At 44.2% G+C, this 18,697-nt stretch overlaps 1 protein-coding gene across 8 annotated transcripts in view; it reads left to right on the top strand.

Annotated features, from left to right (window-relative positions):
- Positions 1-18,697, top strand: part of pax2a (paired box 2a) — a 36,849-nt gene that overhangs the window by 13,706 nt on the left and 4,446 nt on the right. For 4 of the 8 annotated variants that reach the window (XM_035407254.1, XM_035407252.1, XM_035407253.1 and 1 more), the window contains 4 exons: positions 4,974-5,149; positions 7,639-7,753; positions 13,269-13,493; positions 16,100-16,201. In XM_035407254.1, coding sequence (XP_035263145.1) covers positions 4,974-5,149; positions 7,639-7,753; positions 13,269-13,493; positions 16,100-16,201 — 618 coding nt within the window. The remainder of the gene's footprint in view (positions 1-4,973; positions 5,150-7,638; positions 7,754-13,268; positions 13,494-16,099; positions 16,202-18,697) is intronic. The other 4 variants (XM_035407257.1, XM_035407258.1, XM_035407256.1 and 1 more) reach the window with 1 other exon arrangement.

Raw genomic sequence — 18,697 nt, 5'->3', positions numbered from 1 at the left:
ATGCTATTTACTCACAGATGTCTGTTCGCTTTCGGTATTTTTTAATTTAATTTTCTTTCGTGATGAAAGAAAATTTTTTCCATTTCTTTCATTCTTTGAATGCTGTATTTCATCTTGAATGTCAACCATGACAAAACTCACTTTAAAATGAGGTCAGTAGAGAATAATATGGCAACATTACTTAAAACTGGTACAAGTGGGATGTGGACCGTGAATCCTTGCATTAACCTCATTTTAGTGAGACAGTTCTCAACAAAAAGGGGAGGAAAACATAGGAGTGAAAGCAGAGATGTAACTCAAAAGCACGAGAAAGTACAACATAATTCTGCATCAAAAGAGGCTCAAGTTTCTTTGACTGTTTTCGTCGTCACACTCCAAACCGCTTCCGCGTTCAGCAGCGATCTGATTGGCTCCCGGTGCCGTCACATGACCCACCGAACGTCAAAAAAGTAAACGGGAGGTAGAGAGAGCGCTCGGCGCGGACGCTGAGCAATAAACACGTCCGCTGGGCTGGAGCGCAGGGGATCACACACAGCAGGCTCAGGGCTAAACGGAGGGGTGGATCGGTACCGCGCACGTGTGTGTGTGTGTGTGTGTGCGTGTGTGTGTGTGTGTGTGTGTGTGTGTGTGTGCGTGTGTGTGTGTGTGTGCGTGTGTGTGTGAGTGTGTGTGTGTGTGTGTGTGTGTGTGTGTGAGTGTGTGTGTGTGTGTGTGTGCGTGTGTGTGTGTGTGTGTGTGTGTGTTTGTGTGTGAGTGCGGCGGGGCAAAGGGACGAAAACAACAAAGACCGCAACCGAGGAACTCTGCTCACAGGCCTGCTCTCCACTGTCAGCTAGCGCGCGGCTGAGAGGCGCTAAATTAAATTAATAAAGCCCTTAAACACGCAGGAACATAACAGGAAATTAATAGCCTCGGTTGTGCCGCCACCTCTATCCATACACTTATTTGCTGTACAGTCTTTTCCGCATCACAGGTTTCATAATACGGGGTTTTTCAAAGCAAGCATGGTTAGCAGAGAGGAGGTCTGGTGTGTGTGTGTGTGTGTGTGTGTTTGTAGGTGTGTGTCAGTGTGTGTGTGTGTGTGTGTGGCTGGATGCAGGGGGGGCATATTTTAAAGTAGCAGATATGGCTCCCATCATGTTTGCTTTCAGTTCATTCTGTTTTCATGTCACTATCTCGAAAGGAATAGACAAAATAGAACAAATGAACTGATTTAATTGAAATGGGGACCACACATTGTATTCCCAATAAACTAAAATGCGTTCCCTGTATATTATTAAACTCAAGCATTATTAAAGCCATAATTAAATGAACCTTGTTTTGAATACATTTCCGAACAGCTGAATGAAATAAAAACAAAATCAAACGAGGATTCTTAATCCATGAACGGAGGGGTTGTTGATAAGTACTGCACTCACTCCAGTGGTTCTGTTGAAAATGCTTTGGGTGACCCTGGACTTGTAACTGTAACCCCCGCCCCCCCCTCCCCCACCCCCAAAAGCGCCCCGGTGTGCCGTGAAAATGAAAAATCCCACAGTGAAAAGATTTCACACCCACCTTGGGAATTTTCACATCGCATCATTAAACAAACAACATGGAATAAATAGGACGTAATTACATTTAGGGAAAAACCCATCGCTTCCCGAGACGTGACCTCATCGAGAATGAAGAGGAGGCAAATGCTTGAAAAGTAGTTTCCCCCCTTTCATCGATGGACGAGTCACCCTGTCCGGGCCGCATAAATCAAAGAATCTTCCTGACGCAGCACCGCACTTTGTCACCATTACCAGCTCACTCACGGTTGCATTTACGTATTTTAGGGCCAAAATAAGAATATGACGAGGAAGCAACTTCCTGTGTTATTTTCATATCTGCGGGCAGCTCTAGTCTGATATCAGGTCTCGCAGGTAACCGACGGACTCTCTCTCTCTCTCCCAGTGTAAAATTGCATCGGCCCACCTCCTGCTAGGGGTCGTGACCTCCGGGTGACAAACCCACAGAGAGGAGCCTGTTTTATAGAGCTGGTTATCTGATCTGATAGAGCTGGGTCCCTCGTTACCAGGGTGTTAATATGGAGAGATGTCAAAATGAATACGCTCAAGTGTGACAGTGATCAATAAAATACCTACAAAAACAGCACAGGGGGAGGCTCTCTCCACATACCAGCCCAGAGGTGCCCTGATTATTGTTAATTAATATTACATCACGGCTAATCAGGATAAAGTCCCAGAAACTGCTTCAGATCTTAAGAGTACAGAGAGATACCGCTTACTTGTTTCTAATTAAATAAATCTCTTTGCGTTCAGGTTGAGTGCCTGGCTTAGATATGGCTCTCTTAATATTTTTAATCATATATTTTTTGTAAAAAAAAAAAAAAAGGAAGCTGGAACATTTTACACTTTGAAATATGTATTTAGAAAGCTCAGTGTCTCAAATGCTGCATGATAATAGCAGAAATATGGAAATCAATATGTATTAAATTAAAGGTAAGGCCTATTTATCTTTACTACATCCAAGCCACAAGTTAAAATGAGACTTGAAAATGCAATATGGGATGTGATAAAAGACAGACCACCCACCCACCACCTCTACCACACACAGGCACACACAAGATATGAGCATACACACACACACATGCACTCACACACGCACATACACACACACACACACACATGCACGCATGCACGCACGCACACGCACACACACACACACACAAAACAAGACGAAGAATAAAACTTTAAAGTAAAACTTCAAGGTCCCGGTCGAATATAACTGCGTAGAATGACCGTGTATGGTTTGCACTGCGTGTAGGAAGCACGCTGTGTTATAGTGAATGACAAATGCTGGCTTATTGATCGCGTTTTGTACTCCGGCCAGCTGATAGAAAGTAATTAATGACTCTATTTGCTTCAGTCCCAAAGAGAACAATTGAGTTTGATACAGCAACAACCGGCACTGGTATGAAGGCCCCCAAGGGAGCTGTCCAGAAGAGATGCCTGCTCAAAGATATGCAGTCAGACTCACAGGATGTGAAAAAACAGACACTACAATCCAAGAGAAATTAAAGGGGTAGGGAGAAAAAAAAATTAGTAGTCCCTTGTGATTGAAGTTATCCATATATCATAAAAAAATCAGAGTACATAGATATTTGCGGACATTCGATTCATTGATGTACATGTGTTTCTTAGAAGTAATTAATACATAAATTAATGACCAGTTATCAGCATTACCTCTGCTAGCATATTATATAATTACGTACGGGGAAATACTTCAAGTATTCAAATTCAAGAACTTCTGTTATTGTTTAAGCTTAATCAAGTGGTTATTTTCTATTCTATTCTATGTTCCATTATATTTTATTCTATTATTTTCTATTACATTCAATGCATAGACAAAAATCAAAGGAAATACAATCTATATTTAAATAACGTTATCCCGGCCAGCAGTTGATAATGGCGAGAAAAAAAATCAATTAATGCGTTGACAGTATTTGACAAAGAAATATTAATATCCAAAAGGGTCATTTTTCAGTTGCCCTCACACAAAAGGCATACCTACGTGTGTGTGTGCATGCAGGCACACACACACACACACACACACACACACACACACACACACACACACACACACACGCACGCACACGCACACACAAGCCAATCTTCCTATACAGTTCTCCATACATTTTGTTCATCATGGGAGTCAGGTTCATCCTCTGGCCCCAGCCATTGAAAAAAGGTCAAGCTGCAGAATGGAGAGGCAATAACGCCATGAAATGGTACTATCAGTGAAACATGATTGATCAATTGAATTCCATGGCAGAGAAAAATGTGGGATTAAGTAGAGTATTATACGCACAATGAGTTGAGGCATGATGTTCATTTCAAGTTCATTTCGGCTCCCTCCTGCCACCAGATCAGGCAATCAATAGGGGCCTTGCATATCATATATCACCGCTCTCTCGCCGAGCAGAGAACATAATCTGCTGCAAATTTAGAATGACAGATTTGTAAGGGAGCCCAAGCCCTCCAGAATACACGGAGGAGGCGGTGAGCCCGCGGACGCCGCCGCCGCCGCCTTTTCAACGGGGTGGGGGTGTGAGGGGGGGGCGGGGGGAGGGGGGGGGGAGCTGGGGGATGGCAGGGGGGAGTGGGGGGCGCGGGGGGGGCGGGCTGGAGGTCTGGAAGGGGGTTTTAAAACGTCTTACGACGAGTGACAAAGGAAAGGAAAAGGCATCCTCCTCCGAAACGGCAGGCTAATCGGGTCAAAAGCCAGGAGGTAAAAAAAAATAAAAGGAAGAAAAAAAAGAAAAAAGAAACGCTGATATTTGGAGGACGCACCTCGGGGAGAGATGATTGGACTGGGGCCGTAGCGGTTTTAGCTCGGCTAATGTCAGCTCGTCTCTCCCAAATGAAAGGCAATCTGAAAATGAAAGCAATATTAGATTTTATAAAAAAAGAAATTGTGTCTTTAAATTACAGCTCTTGATTTCCAGACAGGCGCCAAAAAAAAAAAAAAAAATCCCAGAGCCAAGAAATGGAAAGGCACTGTAATCTCTGCCGCTTTCGTAAGAATACGTGGCCCTTCCAACAAGTATATATTTACTGATGGTAATCCATCAATTACCGGCAGGCCTATCACATCATGACAGTGCTAATACTGTAATACTGTGGGGGGGCTGGACTTCCACTGCTCCACTGCAGTGACTGTGGCAGTGGCACGGCACACAGCTCCTAACCACAGCCATTAGGATGTGTTTAAAAACATGCCCCGGCTGAATTTGCACTGTATTTATCAGCCCCAACCAGCCCCCCCGCCCCACCCAGATACCCCCCCCCCCACCCATCCCCCATCCCGGCACCCACACACTAATGGAGGAAGCCGTACGGCCAAAGTGGTGCAGTTGAAACTTAAACTGAAAAGCTTAACGGCTTGCAGGTCAGAGTCTCGAAAAATGTCGCTCTTTCTCCTTGTAGATGGTTCAGATGGTTCTGGCCCAAACAGTGATTCTCAGGGTAGTGTGGACAGTTTACGGAAGCACCTGCGAGCCGACGCGTTCACGCAGCAGCAGCTGGAAGCTCTGGACCGGGTCTTTGAGCGGCCGTCCTACCCAGACGTCTTCCCCACCGCAGAGCACATCAAACCCGAGCAGGTTGGTACCGCCCCACACCGCCGCCGTCGGCCTCCTTCGCCGATCTCTATTCGCAAACTTGCGCACGCGAAATACACAGCTCGCATTTTCTGCGCTAGCGGATTGCGTTCCCGGACATTTTTCGTGTTTGTTTTCTGTTGTTGCGTTCAGGCCCAAAGCCCCCCATGTTAATGCTGAAGTGCTCCACCGTGAACCCAATTTATGGGCTCCAGCCGTAAAGACGTGATATGTGGACGCGGAGAAAGCACTAGTGGTCAAATGAGAAGCTCGCAGCATCGCACAACTGCTTGGACGCTGCGGTGGTGCTCCCCAGAAAACCTCCCACACGTTATTGATTTTTTTAATGACAAAAATGAACATTTTTCACACCGCTGTAATTTAGAATAACAACAACAACGCACGCGATCAATCACTATCTCGCTTTTTCCTCCGGTTTTATTGTGTTATCCAATGTAATGCTTCCTTTGTGGCGCTTCTGAACAGCGATTCCATTGCTCCCATATAAATTAAGCATTTAATGTTCGGCGGATTTATAATTCCAACGACATTATCTGAATTGTAAGTACGGCACACAGAGCTGTGCTCGGGATTTTCTATCAGCTCGCTGCTTGTTCCTTTTGATGTTAACACAGCGAGCGCTGCGGCCTATCCATCATAATGGACAAAATTAAGAGCCACTCTCAAAAAACGACATCAACCACGAGCAACGGAAGAAAAAAAAGAAGCCCTATATGTACAACTTCTTATTAAAAGCCCTGGGCTTATTACAATGGATAACCTTTATTTACTTTCATTAGACTATTAAACAACAAGAGACTATTAATTTTTCCCTTGAAACTCCAAGTCGGACCTATAAAGCAAAAGCGGTCGCCTAATTGAGTTCATTTTAATTTCTCTCCAATCGCGGCGAATTACGCCGGTGATAAATCAGTGGGACAGCGCTCACCTCTAGAAGAAGGCCTAATTTGCAGCTAATTACAAAACTGATTTCTACTGGAAGATCAATACCAAAACGAATTGGAAATGACTTGCAATCACAAAGAGCGGCAGAGAGGGTATTAAAAAAAGGAGAGGGAAAAAGGGTAGGCGTGCAGAAAAAAGGGCCTGGAACAGTCCAGAAAAATCAGTTTTAATTTAATGCAATATTAATCAGAGCACTTTCCCTTTTATGGATTCTTTTCTCTTCCCTCCCTTTTTTTTTAACTCTTGAAAAGGTGGGCCTATTAGCCAATGTCTGGGCTCTGGCGAGGGGGCATTAAAAACCCATTCTGGAGATGCAAAACACAATAGATTTACCCCTCCCACACTTCTGCTGGCCATTTGGTCATCCTTTTCAAAATCTCTTTTCAGTTGTTTTCTCTCTCCCCCCACCCCCCTCACCCCGCCCCCCCTTTATCTGCATTATAAAACGGGGCTGCTCTGCATCTGAGGCCTTCAAGAATAGAGGAAAACATCCGTGATTGCGCCAGCGAACAGTTGTAGCAGACAATTAGAGTTTATCTGTGATAGAGGCAGACAAGGCTGGGGTCACGGGCTTCCCCAGTGGGACCCCGGCCCACTCAGACGTTCAGAGAGACAAACAGAGCCCGGGACTGACTGAGTCCGCGCCCCAGCCCTCAAAGTCACATCTCATTACTGCCACATCCACCATTAGGCAGTGGGGGGAGAAAAAGCTTTTTAAAAACTTTCTCAAACAACACATTTATATATATATATATATATATATATATATATATAGTTGTTTTAAAAGTGAAATATACACGTACGAATATCTATGGACTACACTATAATTCTTGAACAGGTTTTTTTTATTGAAAGTAATCCAACTGAACGCCTCTATATCAATGCCTTTTTTAGCTATTCAATCCGTTTTTTTTACTAAAGCGGCTTTTATTTCTTCCAAACGTATTAAATGGGGGGATTGTTTCAATTTTTTGCCAAATTGTGGAAAGTGCAGGTGTATTATGCCCCTACAAACAAGGCCACATGGTGTGTCGGTAACAAAGCAGCAATGTTTCCTCACTTGGCTGGTCAGGAGGAAGACTGCTGTCAAACACAAAGGGCCAGCTGACGCCTCGTCCTTTCACTCCAATCAAATCCCACTTTGCGCTCTGGGTCTTTCCACTCAGACGAAGCTAAAACACATTCATGATATGCGTCCCTACAGCTCGAAATATATAACGCATTATGGAATATATATTATTTGGCCGTTGGGACGCATATCATGAATCTGTTTTGGTTTTTTGCTTTAGAAAAAAGAAGCAAGGAGGCTTGCTTTCTCTTTTGCTGTATAGAAAGAGAGAAAAAGAGCTTTCCTGCTTCTTTTTCCACAAGCAAAAAAAAAAAACTATAGATAGTTGCAAGCATATAGAACTTCATATACGTGAAAAGAAAAGACAAAAGAAATGCAAGTCTCTCATGCTGGAAAAAATTCTTTGAATTTCTTTGCGTGTTTTTAATTTGAGTTAATGGCTCAACCTTGTTTACAGGCCAGTGAGTATTCACTACCAGCTCTGAACCCCGGACTGGACGAAGTGAAACCAAGTTTGTCATCCAGCGCCAACCCCGACCTGGGCCCCAACGTGTCTCAAAGCTACCCTGTAGGTAAGATCATGTGACATATATGATCAGTTGCCAAGCTGCAGGTTAATCTTGGGGGTGGGGCTATTGTTTTACACTGATGTAAAAAAAAAGAAAAAAAAGAAACAGATGCAGTTGAACTACGTGCCATTTCCTAATAACGTTTTCAAAAAAATAAAAAAAACTTGTGAAAAAAATTGTGAATATTTATTCAGGGTGTTGCTTTTCTGAAGCTGAAAAGGTGGTAAAAAAATTTTTTTATCAAAGCGGTAATAACCTTCAGGTATCCTACTAAACCCTGTTTTGTTTAGCAAGGAGACCCGACGAGAGAGAGCTGTTTCTCACTGCGTGACAGGGTTTTTGATGACAGGACATCAAAACTATGATAGAGAATTGACTGGCAGGGTCCTAGAAGTCACCGTGATTGACTGATTGATTCCTGACGCGACTCTGTCCTTCAATCCGGCAACAGAAGGATACAGTGTACCAGGATCCCATGTAGGCACGTGTAAACAGTATATTATTTGTTTAAAACAGACGCAACGTATGCCAGAGATATCCTTTGTTAAATATCCAATAGCGTTTCTGCCTGTCTGCACGCTAAGCTAATTTTTTTTCTCTTTCTTTCTTTGGGTCTGTCATGGTTAATGACTGCCTCGCTAATTGAAATATTGTTTCATTGTTGCCGTTGTTATTACCTAGAAGAAGGTTAAGTTTACTGATAGCCAACTGTCGGGTCGAGATTAATACGCTGAGCGTTTATTAAAATTCACATAATTATGCAGGAGCCATCAAAGCCAATGAGTTCTGCGTGGGGGCTAGACAGGATGATGGAAAATGCGGTCCCCCCTTCTCGAATGATAGCGGGCCAGTGTTATGTGAAAAGAAAGCCCTTTTTTTCTCATTAACATGTGGGAGGTAGATTTCCCTGGTAAGTCAGGCCCCCTGTAAGAAGAAAGATGTGTGTTGCTCCTTTGTGCTCGGCAGTTTGTATGAAAGCAGCTCCAGTCTGGCCAGCTCCTCTGAGGCGGGTGGCTTTGTTTGCACCTGTGGATGGTTTTAGAGGAAGCATTTCTGTTCTGGGGGGCCCCCGAGCGGGTTACCTGTCGGGCTGTGAGGTAAAAAGGACACAGGACTTCCTGTGAGATATATATTACTATGTCCCCATTAAAATGTTTGTCCTCCTGACCCCGCGTACCGGCATATATGCAAATGCTGTGTCTCAATAGCGAGTAATTCAACGGGGCCTGAATTAAATGTAGTTAAATTAAATGGGAATAACTAGATAAAACATACTAATTATCATAAATATGGACTGCGGCCGCTGACAGGGTTATTCAACTGAATTACAATCACCTGTATACGCAGATAAATAGACGCGGGAACGGAAATAAATATACATCGTATAATAATTGACTTTCTTCCTGAGCACAGTGGAGCCTTTTCAGGCTCAAATTTATTAATTGCCCTCAGATATAATCCTGAGTTTGTTTTATACTCGCGGTTATTGGGCCAGCCGTTGCCACTTCACAAACTCGCACTTGATTTTTCCCCTAGTGGCTGTTGACACTAATAACTCAATCCGCAATGTGTTTTAATCAGGTACAATGTTCGGGGGTTGGTTAATAGAAGGATATTATGGTTTACTAGCATATGATAAACCCGGGCGATAGGAATGGAAGCCAAGCAAAAAAGGTGGTAAATTATCTCTCGCATTTAGGCTGAGATCCAATTCCGAATTAATAGTGCCTTGAGAGGGAAAGAACTGGAGATTATGTTCATCCTTAAAATGTTTTCTAGCACCAATTAAATGCCTGCAGTTATTGATCTTGTTGATTTTATGTCCCTGAAATTTGCATAATCTATTAAAGATGAATGATTCATGAACTCCTCGCTGCCAGTGAAGATTGGAATTCCGGGGGAACGGCAAGCCTAGAGAGATAGAAATCTTATGTGTCCTCTGTATATCCTATAACAGCTAAAAGTGCCCGCAAAAAGTGGGCAGGCAGCTCAAATAAGAATGAGATTTAAGGCATTGTGTGTGCGTCATTAGAATTCAGGGGCGGGCGGCCACCTTCTTTTCAGTGTTTTCTTCTTCCCTCCGCACTGTATTAATGCTATTTCTATTACATATTAAACTGCCATAAATCCCCAAATGAAAAAAACACCCATTTCCTTTAATAGGCCATCCTCTGTGCGTGGAACAACCTTGCTGTATTTTGTTTTATTGAAGCTAATTAACTTAGGTTTGCATCGAAATATACAAAACACTATATGCTTGATATCTTCATAGGTTTATGTTTTATTTGTCAATAGCGTGAATATTGAGTAAATAACACTGAGCATTTACTGAGAGTATCACGGAGTATTTGATGTTCGTATTTATAAAATGTCCAGTGACCCATTTACAAATATATTTTGTATCACTAATCGTTTGTAGTGAGACACAAAGACGAGTGCCTCCTTACTTGTGTAGCTCAACGTAGACCGTATCTCCTGGACAAAACGTAAAGTCGCGCGTCTAATTTTGCAGCAGATTTTGTGGATCAACTGCAGACAATGCGCCCGTCGGGAGGGGGCCGGAGAGGTGCTTTGTGCATACCTACGGACTGAATCAACAGTAAAAACTCCTGAAACGCGCTCCCCGCCGAGCCCATTAATCTGACTCTTCCTGGGGCCGGTGGGATGGGGCTGTGTAAATGGGTACCCCCCCCCCCTCCACCCCCTCCGTGGCGCACACAAAAAAAACCTGAGCAGGTGCCCCAACTACTCCTTTTCCAGCACCTCCAGGAGGAACAAAAGAGCCGGACCGGGCCGGGCCGGGCCACAAAGGCCTCCGAGCTCGGCGTTTGAGAATCCCTCGTTTGAGCCCGCAGAAATAAGGGCGGGATGCACCCCCCCCCCCCCGAAAAAAAGAGAAAAGGTCTGCCCTGTGCTAACTGGAGGAGCCGGTGAATTCAAGCTGAAATATATCCAAGTTATCTTTTAAGCGCGGTCCGCTATTCTCTGGTGAGCAGCAAACAACAATCGGCCGGCCAGAACCTCAGGTTCCTGATGTGTGGCCTCATGACAAACGGCTTGTCTGTCTTCTGGCTTGGGGGGGGGGGGGGGGGGGACACGGGGCTCAGATTTGGAATTAATGCTTATTTCGCCTTCAAACGAGCACGCTAACTTTTGAGCACACATTTGATAATGAATGACTTTCACCGAGTGTTTGGGGAATTAAAGCAATTTGGCTCTCCAAACATTCTTTACTTGGTCGTAATTAATTAGGGTGTTGGGGTTTTTGGCTTGGTGATAAATTGCTACACCCCGAATGCAGAAAATGGAGGTCAAAGATTTTTGTCGTTGTTGTTGCAAAACATGAAGGTGTCCCTGTCATGGTAAATTTAATACTCAAACCGCCAAAAAAGAGTCATTTGCAGATGACTTTGTTGTACTGGCAAATAAAACAAAGGTCACCAGCTTTTTCCGCTCGTGTTATGAGAAGCTCTGCTTGTAGAAAGACAGGAAAGGAAGACTCTATAGCTTCTCTTGAGCGTGAGCGTTCGGAGGCTGTCCTTGCGGACCCATGTTTATCCTCCATCACGGTAATCAAGGGTTGACAGTTCTCCCTTTCCGAGGGCAACTTGTCTCTTGGACAATAAGCAACACCACGTTTATTAGTTTCAAAGTTCAGTGGTCTTGAACACGGCACTCAGGTCAGTGTTGTATGGTGCCCCTGTCCGTCAGACAGCCACTGTGCGAGCCCTGTGAAAACACCAGACTTGATCCCTCAAACAATCTTTTCTGGTCTTCTTGTTCATCTGGCTTTTGATGTTTTACTCTGGAGCCCCCGCGATTCTCACCAGATGCATCTCAGCATCGTACAGCCATTGGTTTCATTCTGGGACCAATTAAAAAAAAATGACTTCAGAGTTTGTTTACGGGTCTCAAAGACCCTGCTAGTTATGAAACACCTCAAATGACTGAATCGAAAACAATTACTTTCCCGTTGTTTTTTTCCATCAAGGTGTCACCCGTCCATTTTCACACTGTATACTCTCCTTATTCTATTTATAGCGCTTCGGCTAATATTGAGATGCTATTCCAATAATAACCGTGGAGGGGGAAAAAAAATCCTTTGAATTGATTTGTGTGGGAAAGAGGCCAGTAAAATGGCTTGATTTCCTGGCGTTAAGTCTAAGAGGGCCGTCACTGAAGCACCCAATATAAAGGAGCCCTTATCTTAATGAGGAATCTCTACACACAATTCTGTTGTAAAACAACAATGGCTAGGAAGCAGCTAATGAGGCTATCATAGCGTACTGAAAGCTCTCCCCACAGGCCTCGCAAACAGAAAGGAATTTAAAGAGGACATGTAGCACCAGAAACAGAGCTCACATTGATTGCTTGGGTTTCAGAAAGAAAATCTGGCGAAATAAAAGGTCCCAAAGCTCATCAGTACAATCATATTAGGCTTCCCTTTTCAGCACACATTTATCATCTGCAAATCAGTCACTTTCTTTTCTTGGCACTGTTTGGAAACAGGGCCATAACATCCGGTTTTAATTTTGATTTCTCCGTACTCTTACAAATATACAGCAGTTCATACTGTATATGTATGGAGGTAATGCCCTCCATTTTAAATATGATTGCTTTTACAAACATTCAGCAGCATGATACCTAGGGTTCTCTTCACTCCCGTTAGGATGTATTTAATGTTCAGTGTTAACAGGAGCAATAGTGTCCTTCATTCAACATATTACACTTTGTCTATTTGGGCAGAAATACTTAAGTCTGTATGTACAGATACTGGTAATGAAGTCTGCAGAGATACATGGTGGCGGCAATTTCAAATGAATTCAGGTGGGATTACACGTGAGCAGAATGACACGTGCGCATGGCAAAGGTAATGTGATCTAGCTGGATTCAGCATCTGTTGTGTGGATTTAGTCCTGGACTTTAGTGACAATACTAGTCTGTTCCTCTTAAGGGAAAGTTTGCCGCTTCCTTTTTTGTGGAAAAAAAATGTAACGCCGGGAGGAGAAAATTACAAGATGTTACTGAAAAATAAGAATGAATGTTTAAAAGGAGGGACCAGCAGTCACTGCACTGGCATGAGTGTGATTGTGAAACCCCAGTCTAGATGTGCCCAGTATTCCTGTCGGTCAGAGCCCCCCTCATGCCCCCCCCCCCCCCATCACTTCCAGTGAAACTCTCCCTTACAACCTAAATCCTCAAACAAGTGGCTTTCTCTCTCCCAGAGGAAACCTCAAGATTTGGGTTGCGGACCTAACGCACACACGCACACACACCTTCATAAGAAACACAAAACTGTGTCCTTCTCACATGGCAGCGTATGTTCGAATGCGAGTACATTTTAAAACCCGTGTTTAAAATACGTATTTTATCTTAAAGGTTTACCATTCAGTCCCATCGCTCCCATTGTTTCCTCCTCTCTGTTGCTGTCCTTGTGTATGCCTGTGTGCGTGCAGCCGGGTGAGTGTTCATCATACTTTTTTTTTTTGTTTGTCTGTATTTGTTCTCCATCCGGCAGAATCCCATTCATCCTCGGCCTGTGTTAAACAGGAGCCTCACGAGGCTTCCCTGGCCCCCTTCACCCCCTCCTCCTCCTCCTCCTCCTCCCTGTTGGGCTCATGCCTAGCGGAGATGCAGCCTTTCCAACCCACTGTGTCAGTAGATGCCTCAACCCCCTGCTACAGTGCCTATGCCCAGCATGGCCCCAGCTACGGGCAATACGTGAGCCAGCCTATTCTAGCAGGTACACTTTTGCTCAAATCGCAGTGCTCTGCACTGGTGGGGGGGAGGGAGGGGGGGTTCGGTGGGGGCCAAGGCCACTGTTGGAAAGAATGGCTTAACGAGCTGCTCCGCTCATAGCTAACCACCCACCAACGTTTTCACTTACATGTATGTTACACATATGTTGTCCTATACATTTATGCAACCAGCCTATCACAACCCATTTATGATTTCCATGATCCAGATTGAAATCTAGTGCGATTGTGTGATTTGTGCTACCTTCAGAGTGAAAGTATTTGATGTATCTGATTGATCTTTTCATCAACAAGTCATAAACTTGCATTCACGTTTAAAAAATATTTCTGTAGCCATTCAGCAAACTTTTATCGTATTCTTGACAAGCCCCTATCTAATGGGAGACTGTTTGACATCTTGCAGTTTAGCCAGGCAAGCAGTAAGCGCTCGCGTTTTTCATGTCAAGAGACTGTGTATCAGCTGTTGAGTTTTACTGAGTGCAGAAGCGGAGACAGCCGCCCCTGTAGATGTGTACAGAGGCGCCCCGCTTTCCCACAATGCACGGCCCTCACGTCCACAGCGAGTTTGCGCTGAGCGACGAGCGCTGGCCTCCTCATTAACGACCCCCCCCCACCCCCTCCCCCGCCCGGCCCGCGGTGCCCCTCGCACAATGTTGCGGGGGCCTCTGAAGCCCGGCCTTGGCCCGGTCCGGGGGTACGTGCGGCGGCACAAAAAACGGGCCCCCGGCTCCGGAGCGGGACAGTCTGCCGTCACCGCCAATTACGGAGCTGAATGGCGGAGGAGCCCCTCGCGCTCTTGGCCCGAAGCGGCGCTCGGCCTTTTCGGCCTGCTCGGCGAGGCCGGCTCTTTACATCCATGTCCTCCTCCTGGCTCCAGGGAGAGAGAGCACGTTTGGCTGCGTTAGCCGCGCTGTCTGAATAGCTGAACGCACAACGCGCGCTCTGGACCTGAGTCATCCCACCAGAGTGCTCCTGAACTTCAGTAACTTTATTTAGTAAATCAGGGCATTTTTTTGCTTTCAATCACAGCTTAAGAAAAATGCTTTATTTTATATTAAAATAAATGAATTAGAATTAACATCGAGCTACCCAAAAATGATTTAAATCTTTTTTTTGTTATTTTAAATTGAAGCTAAATATTCTTGTGGGAGTTTTCAATCCTGTGCAAATTGTAAAACATTTTATATTCATGAATTCATCCGTAATTTGGCCAAGAGAGAGCCCTGAGGAACTGCACAGGTGTTTAGACAACTGTATGTCTGATATATAATCTCTGTAAAGACCTTTAGTCCTAAAGGAAGCTCTTCTCTTTCAATTATTTAGCATTCAGTGAGTGAAATTTCTAGTTTAAAAATGTGTGTATATATAATATACAAAGTGTGCGTGTGTGTGTACATATGTGTATGTATTTGCCTCACTACTGTTGTCGTACAGTACTTTGCAGTAGCTAAGGTTCTGGTCAGCTCCACTTCGTAGTTTTCATTTGTGGTTTAAAAGGCAGGACCAGTCAAAAAATGTGCATTTTCTGTTTTTTGCTTATACATATCAAGTATCTACATTCACAAAACTCCTTTTAGTCGTGTCCCTTTCAGAACTCAGTTGCCGCTTCAGTCAAGGATGCAAGCTGGACTTAGTACCAGTCATACTGCTTCATTAGAGTGAATGAAGAGACAATGAAAAATGTCAGAAAATAATATAGGATAATTCATTCATCTGGCCTACTTCCATACACCACAAAAAAGCTACAAAAAAACACTTGTTCAAAATCTTACAGTAAATTTGCAGAATGCTAATTTAATTGTTTAGGGTTAGAGTGAAAAGCTAGACAACTAACACAGCACTAGTGTTTTTATTGAATAATGTTCAATGCTTTAATGTTAATTTGTCATTTTTCCGACTTCTAGACTAAGCCATAATGATCTCGCCAGTTGTTTCATTTTAGTTTTCTTTTAGCTGTTACTCAACTGGTAAACACTGTTACTGTGAACAAATCAAACACAATATGGAACACAACACAAGCTTTTCCAGCAGGACGCTGGGTGTGTTTAAGTGACTGCAGAGGCATTATTTCCGATGCGGCCACGCGTTTTCTCCGTTCACTTAAACGAAAGGCAGCGTCTGGCAGTCAGGGCGGTTTGCATCATCGACTGGAGGAGGGAAATCAGGTTATAGGATTACAGGATGCGGTCGGGGATGCTCAATCGTGCATGTAAGGCACTCGATACGTATCATAAAACATATCAGATTCTGATCTTTGACCAGACTCGCTTCTTAAGCAGGAGCAGGGAGCATCTTCAGACGCTGCGTACGGACTGCGCTACATGCCGTCCGTTTAAAGTGTTATAGACAGTATGAGCTACAACGAGAACACACTGGTCATCTGAAGAGAATAAATACTGAAAGCTGACACTGCTCGCTTTGCGTGAAAAATGTTTCCAATTTTTGTTTTGTATCTCTAACCGTCTTTATTCTTCTGATGCTGAAGTCTGAAACGTGCGGAACGGGGCGGCACGCAGACCGCACCGTTGCTGTAAATCTGTTATCGGCTGTCGTCCCAGAGCAGTGGTTAAGTGCCGGTCTTCTTTCTCCACAGGTCGGGACATGGCGAACACAACCCTACCTGGGTATCCCCCTCATGTCCCCCCCACTGGGCAGGGCAGCTATCCCACCTCAACACTTGCTGGAATGGTTCCTGGTGAGCGACGTTTTCCTTTCTGCACTGCATCATTAACTTTAGCTCAGGGGCTGTAACGTTTTCAGAAGGTTAGGCCCTTAAAGATGATGATCTTCGGGAAGCCCGGTGTCACTCAAAGCTAAAATCAGAAAGTCTGGCTCAATTACGTCGGTGCTAAATTAAGACACGTCTACATAAATCTTTTTTTTTGTTTTTAAAACTTTATAAAGGCCGTGCTGTGAAAGCCACATCGCACAGACACAATCTCTAGTGATGGAAAAAAACCACTCCAAAATAATAATGTTAGACGAAAATGAGATGAATATGTCGATTACGGGAGCAATCATTTTTAATTAGGACCTTGCTTGTCAATTCAGATTTTAACGATGTGCGGACATAAACTAAAACTTACTTTTCACTGCATTAACTAAAATAAAACATTTGTCTAAAATCAAACATTAAATCATAAGTTAAATATTAAATGATTATATGATGATGATGACTAAGGATGACTATGAAAGTGGTTATAAAACTCAAAGAGGACGCACTGAAAGTCAGGACCACCCCTGGACAGTGATTGGCCGAGCCCAGACAGGCGCGGAGTGCGGCGGCGGCTGGGGCCTCGCGGTGGTTGGGCGGGGGGGGAACGGGACGCGCTCGATAACCGATCGGAAGGCCGGGGCGGCGGGACGGTTCCCCTCGGCCGCGCCGGGGCGGCGCGCGGCTCGTTATCCCCCCGGCGGGCACGCCCCTTCGCCGGGCCGTCGATAAACACTGTCTCTCGGCCGTCCCTCCAGCGCCGGGCGCCGCCGAGCGTATCTCTTTCCCCTCCACTTAACCCGCAGCTCGGGTTCACGGCCAACAGTTAAGGGTCACAACACAGAGGCGCGGGAGGCCTGTAAATATTTAAATCGCTATCTCTCCGAGGGACGGGGCTCGGGTTGCTCTGCCAGCCACCGGAATGCAGTCTGGCACCGGGCTGGTGCCCTCGCCCACACCAAAGGAAAGCCCCCGACATTACTCTCCGCGCACATTAACCCATATGGGGGGGGGGGAGGGGGGGGGGGGGGACACATTTGAGTGCACGGCAGTGTTTGTAATACACAAAGAGATCCAAGGAAAACCACAATGGACTTCCTCACATATAAAAAAGCAGTTGCAGTGGAGGAGGGAGTGTTGCAATGTGTGTGCTGTTCTATAAACAGTACAAAACGGCCAAAGATAACAGTACAAAGAGAAAATGGGACTCCTTACGTCGAAATTTGTTCGGAGAAAACTCGTGACCCATTGATCCGCCCTCGAGGCTGCTCGAGAAGGTTCGAGCCAAACCTTTTGGGTAACGAGGTACTTGTTTGGGTATTGTGTTTTCTCTGGTAAATTTAATTCCGTGGCAGGATATCTGCGCTTGCTGCACATATCTCTTGGAGAACATCAAATGTGTTTTCATCACACATTTATTTTCATCAGTCACACATAGTAACGTGGGGCTGAGGAACCCTCTTAATCCTACAGCTATAGGTTTCGCGTGCTTTCCCATTCATCTGCCTCAGACCGACTAAGATTTAGTGACAGGTCCCAAACACTGTTAAAGCAAAAGCCATTCCTCACCAGCTTCATATAAAATCTAGCCTTTATTGTCTCATAAAAGAAAGAAACGTGTTGGACCAACAGCATTGCTCACTGACATGGTCTGAGTTACTTCCTGCACACTGAAATTCTGCAGCATACTAAAAAAAAAAAGAGTCAGGGGAAAGGAAATAAAATCCATACAACTAGCTTTTTTTTTCCTGGGGAAGGCCCCAGAAGTTTATATGGCTACTTTAACCAACTGACAGTTAAAGCAAAAAAAGAACACTCGGACTCAAAAAGAATAAGCCTTAAAAAACTACTGAAGAATTTACAAAGTGATAAATTCAACTCAAGTGGCCCTGCAGAGGACATTATAGCACGGGATGGGAGTTAAAAAACGCCCCCGTCTTTTAAAGGGGCGGTTGGGTGAAAATGCCGTTTGTTTCTGAACCAAGGCAAAACAAATCAATGAGCAAACAAATATGGCCAACAACAAGACGCCAAAGAAAAAAATAAAATACTAACTCTGCAATTATAGAGACAAATCGAAGAATTTGCCAGATTATTTAAAAATATATAGATGCTATGAATCATTAAATGCCATAATGGTTATCAATATACAGCAACATAAAAGATAATGAAAGTATAAAGAAAAGAGAAATGAGAAGACGTGATCTGTTATTTAGGTCAATTACGCATTTAACCGAGGGACTGTTGATGGATTATTGTGTCACAAAGCTATGATTTGCATCATTTATTTTTTTAAAGTATTTTTAGAATGGATGGCTTTCCATTTTTGCAGTGAATGCACCTTCTGGAGATGGCATTCATCTGGAATTTTTAGGCCTATTACAAACTCTATTGGCAGTGACACAATCTGACATAGGAGATTCTGGTTCAATTCTACTTTTAGAAGGACATCCCGTTAACATTCATGATTAAAATGGG

Source organism: Anguilla anguilla, chromosome 2, assembly GCF_013347855.1.
Source record: "Anguilla anguilla isolate fAngAng1 chromosome 2, fAngAng1.pri, whole genome shotgun sequence".
In the NCBI taxonomy this organism is placed as follows: domain Eukaryota; kingdom Metazoa; phylum Chordata; class Actinopteri; order Anguilliformes; family Anguillidae; genus Anguilla; species Anguilla anguilla.
The sequence above is the reverse complement of the archived record's forward strand: the minus strand, read 5'-3'. Positions and strand labels throughout refer to the sequence as shown.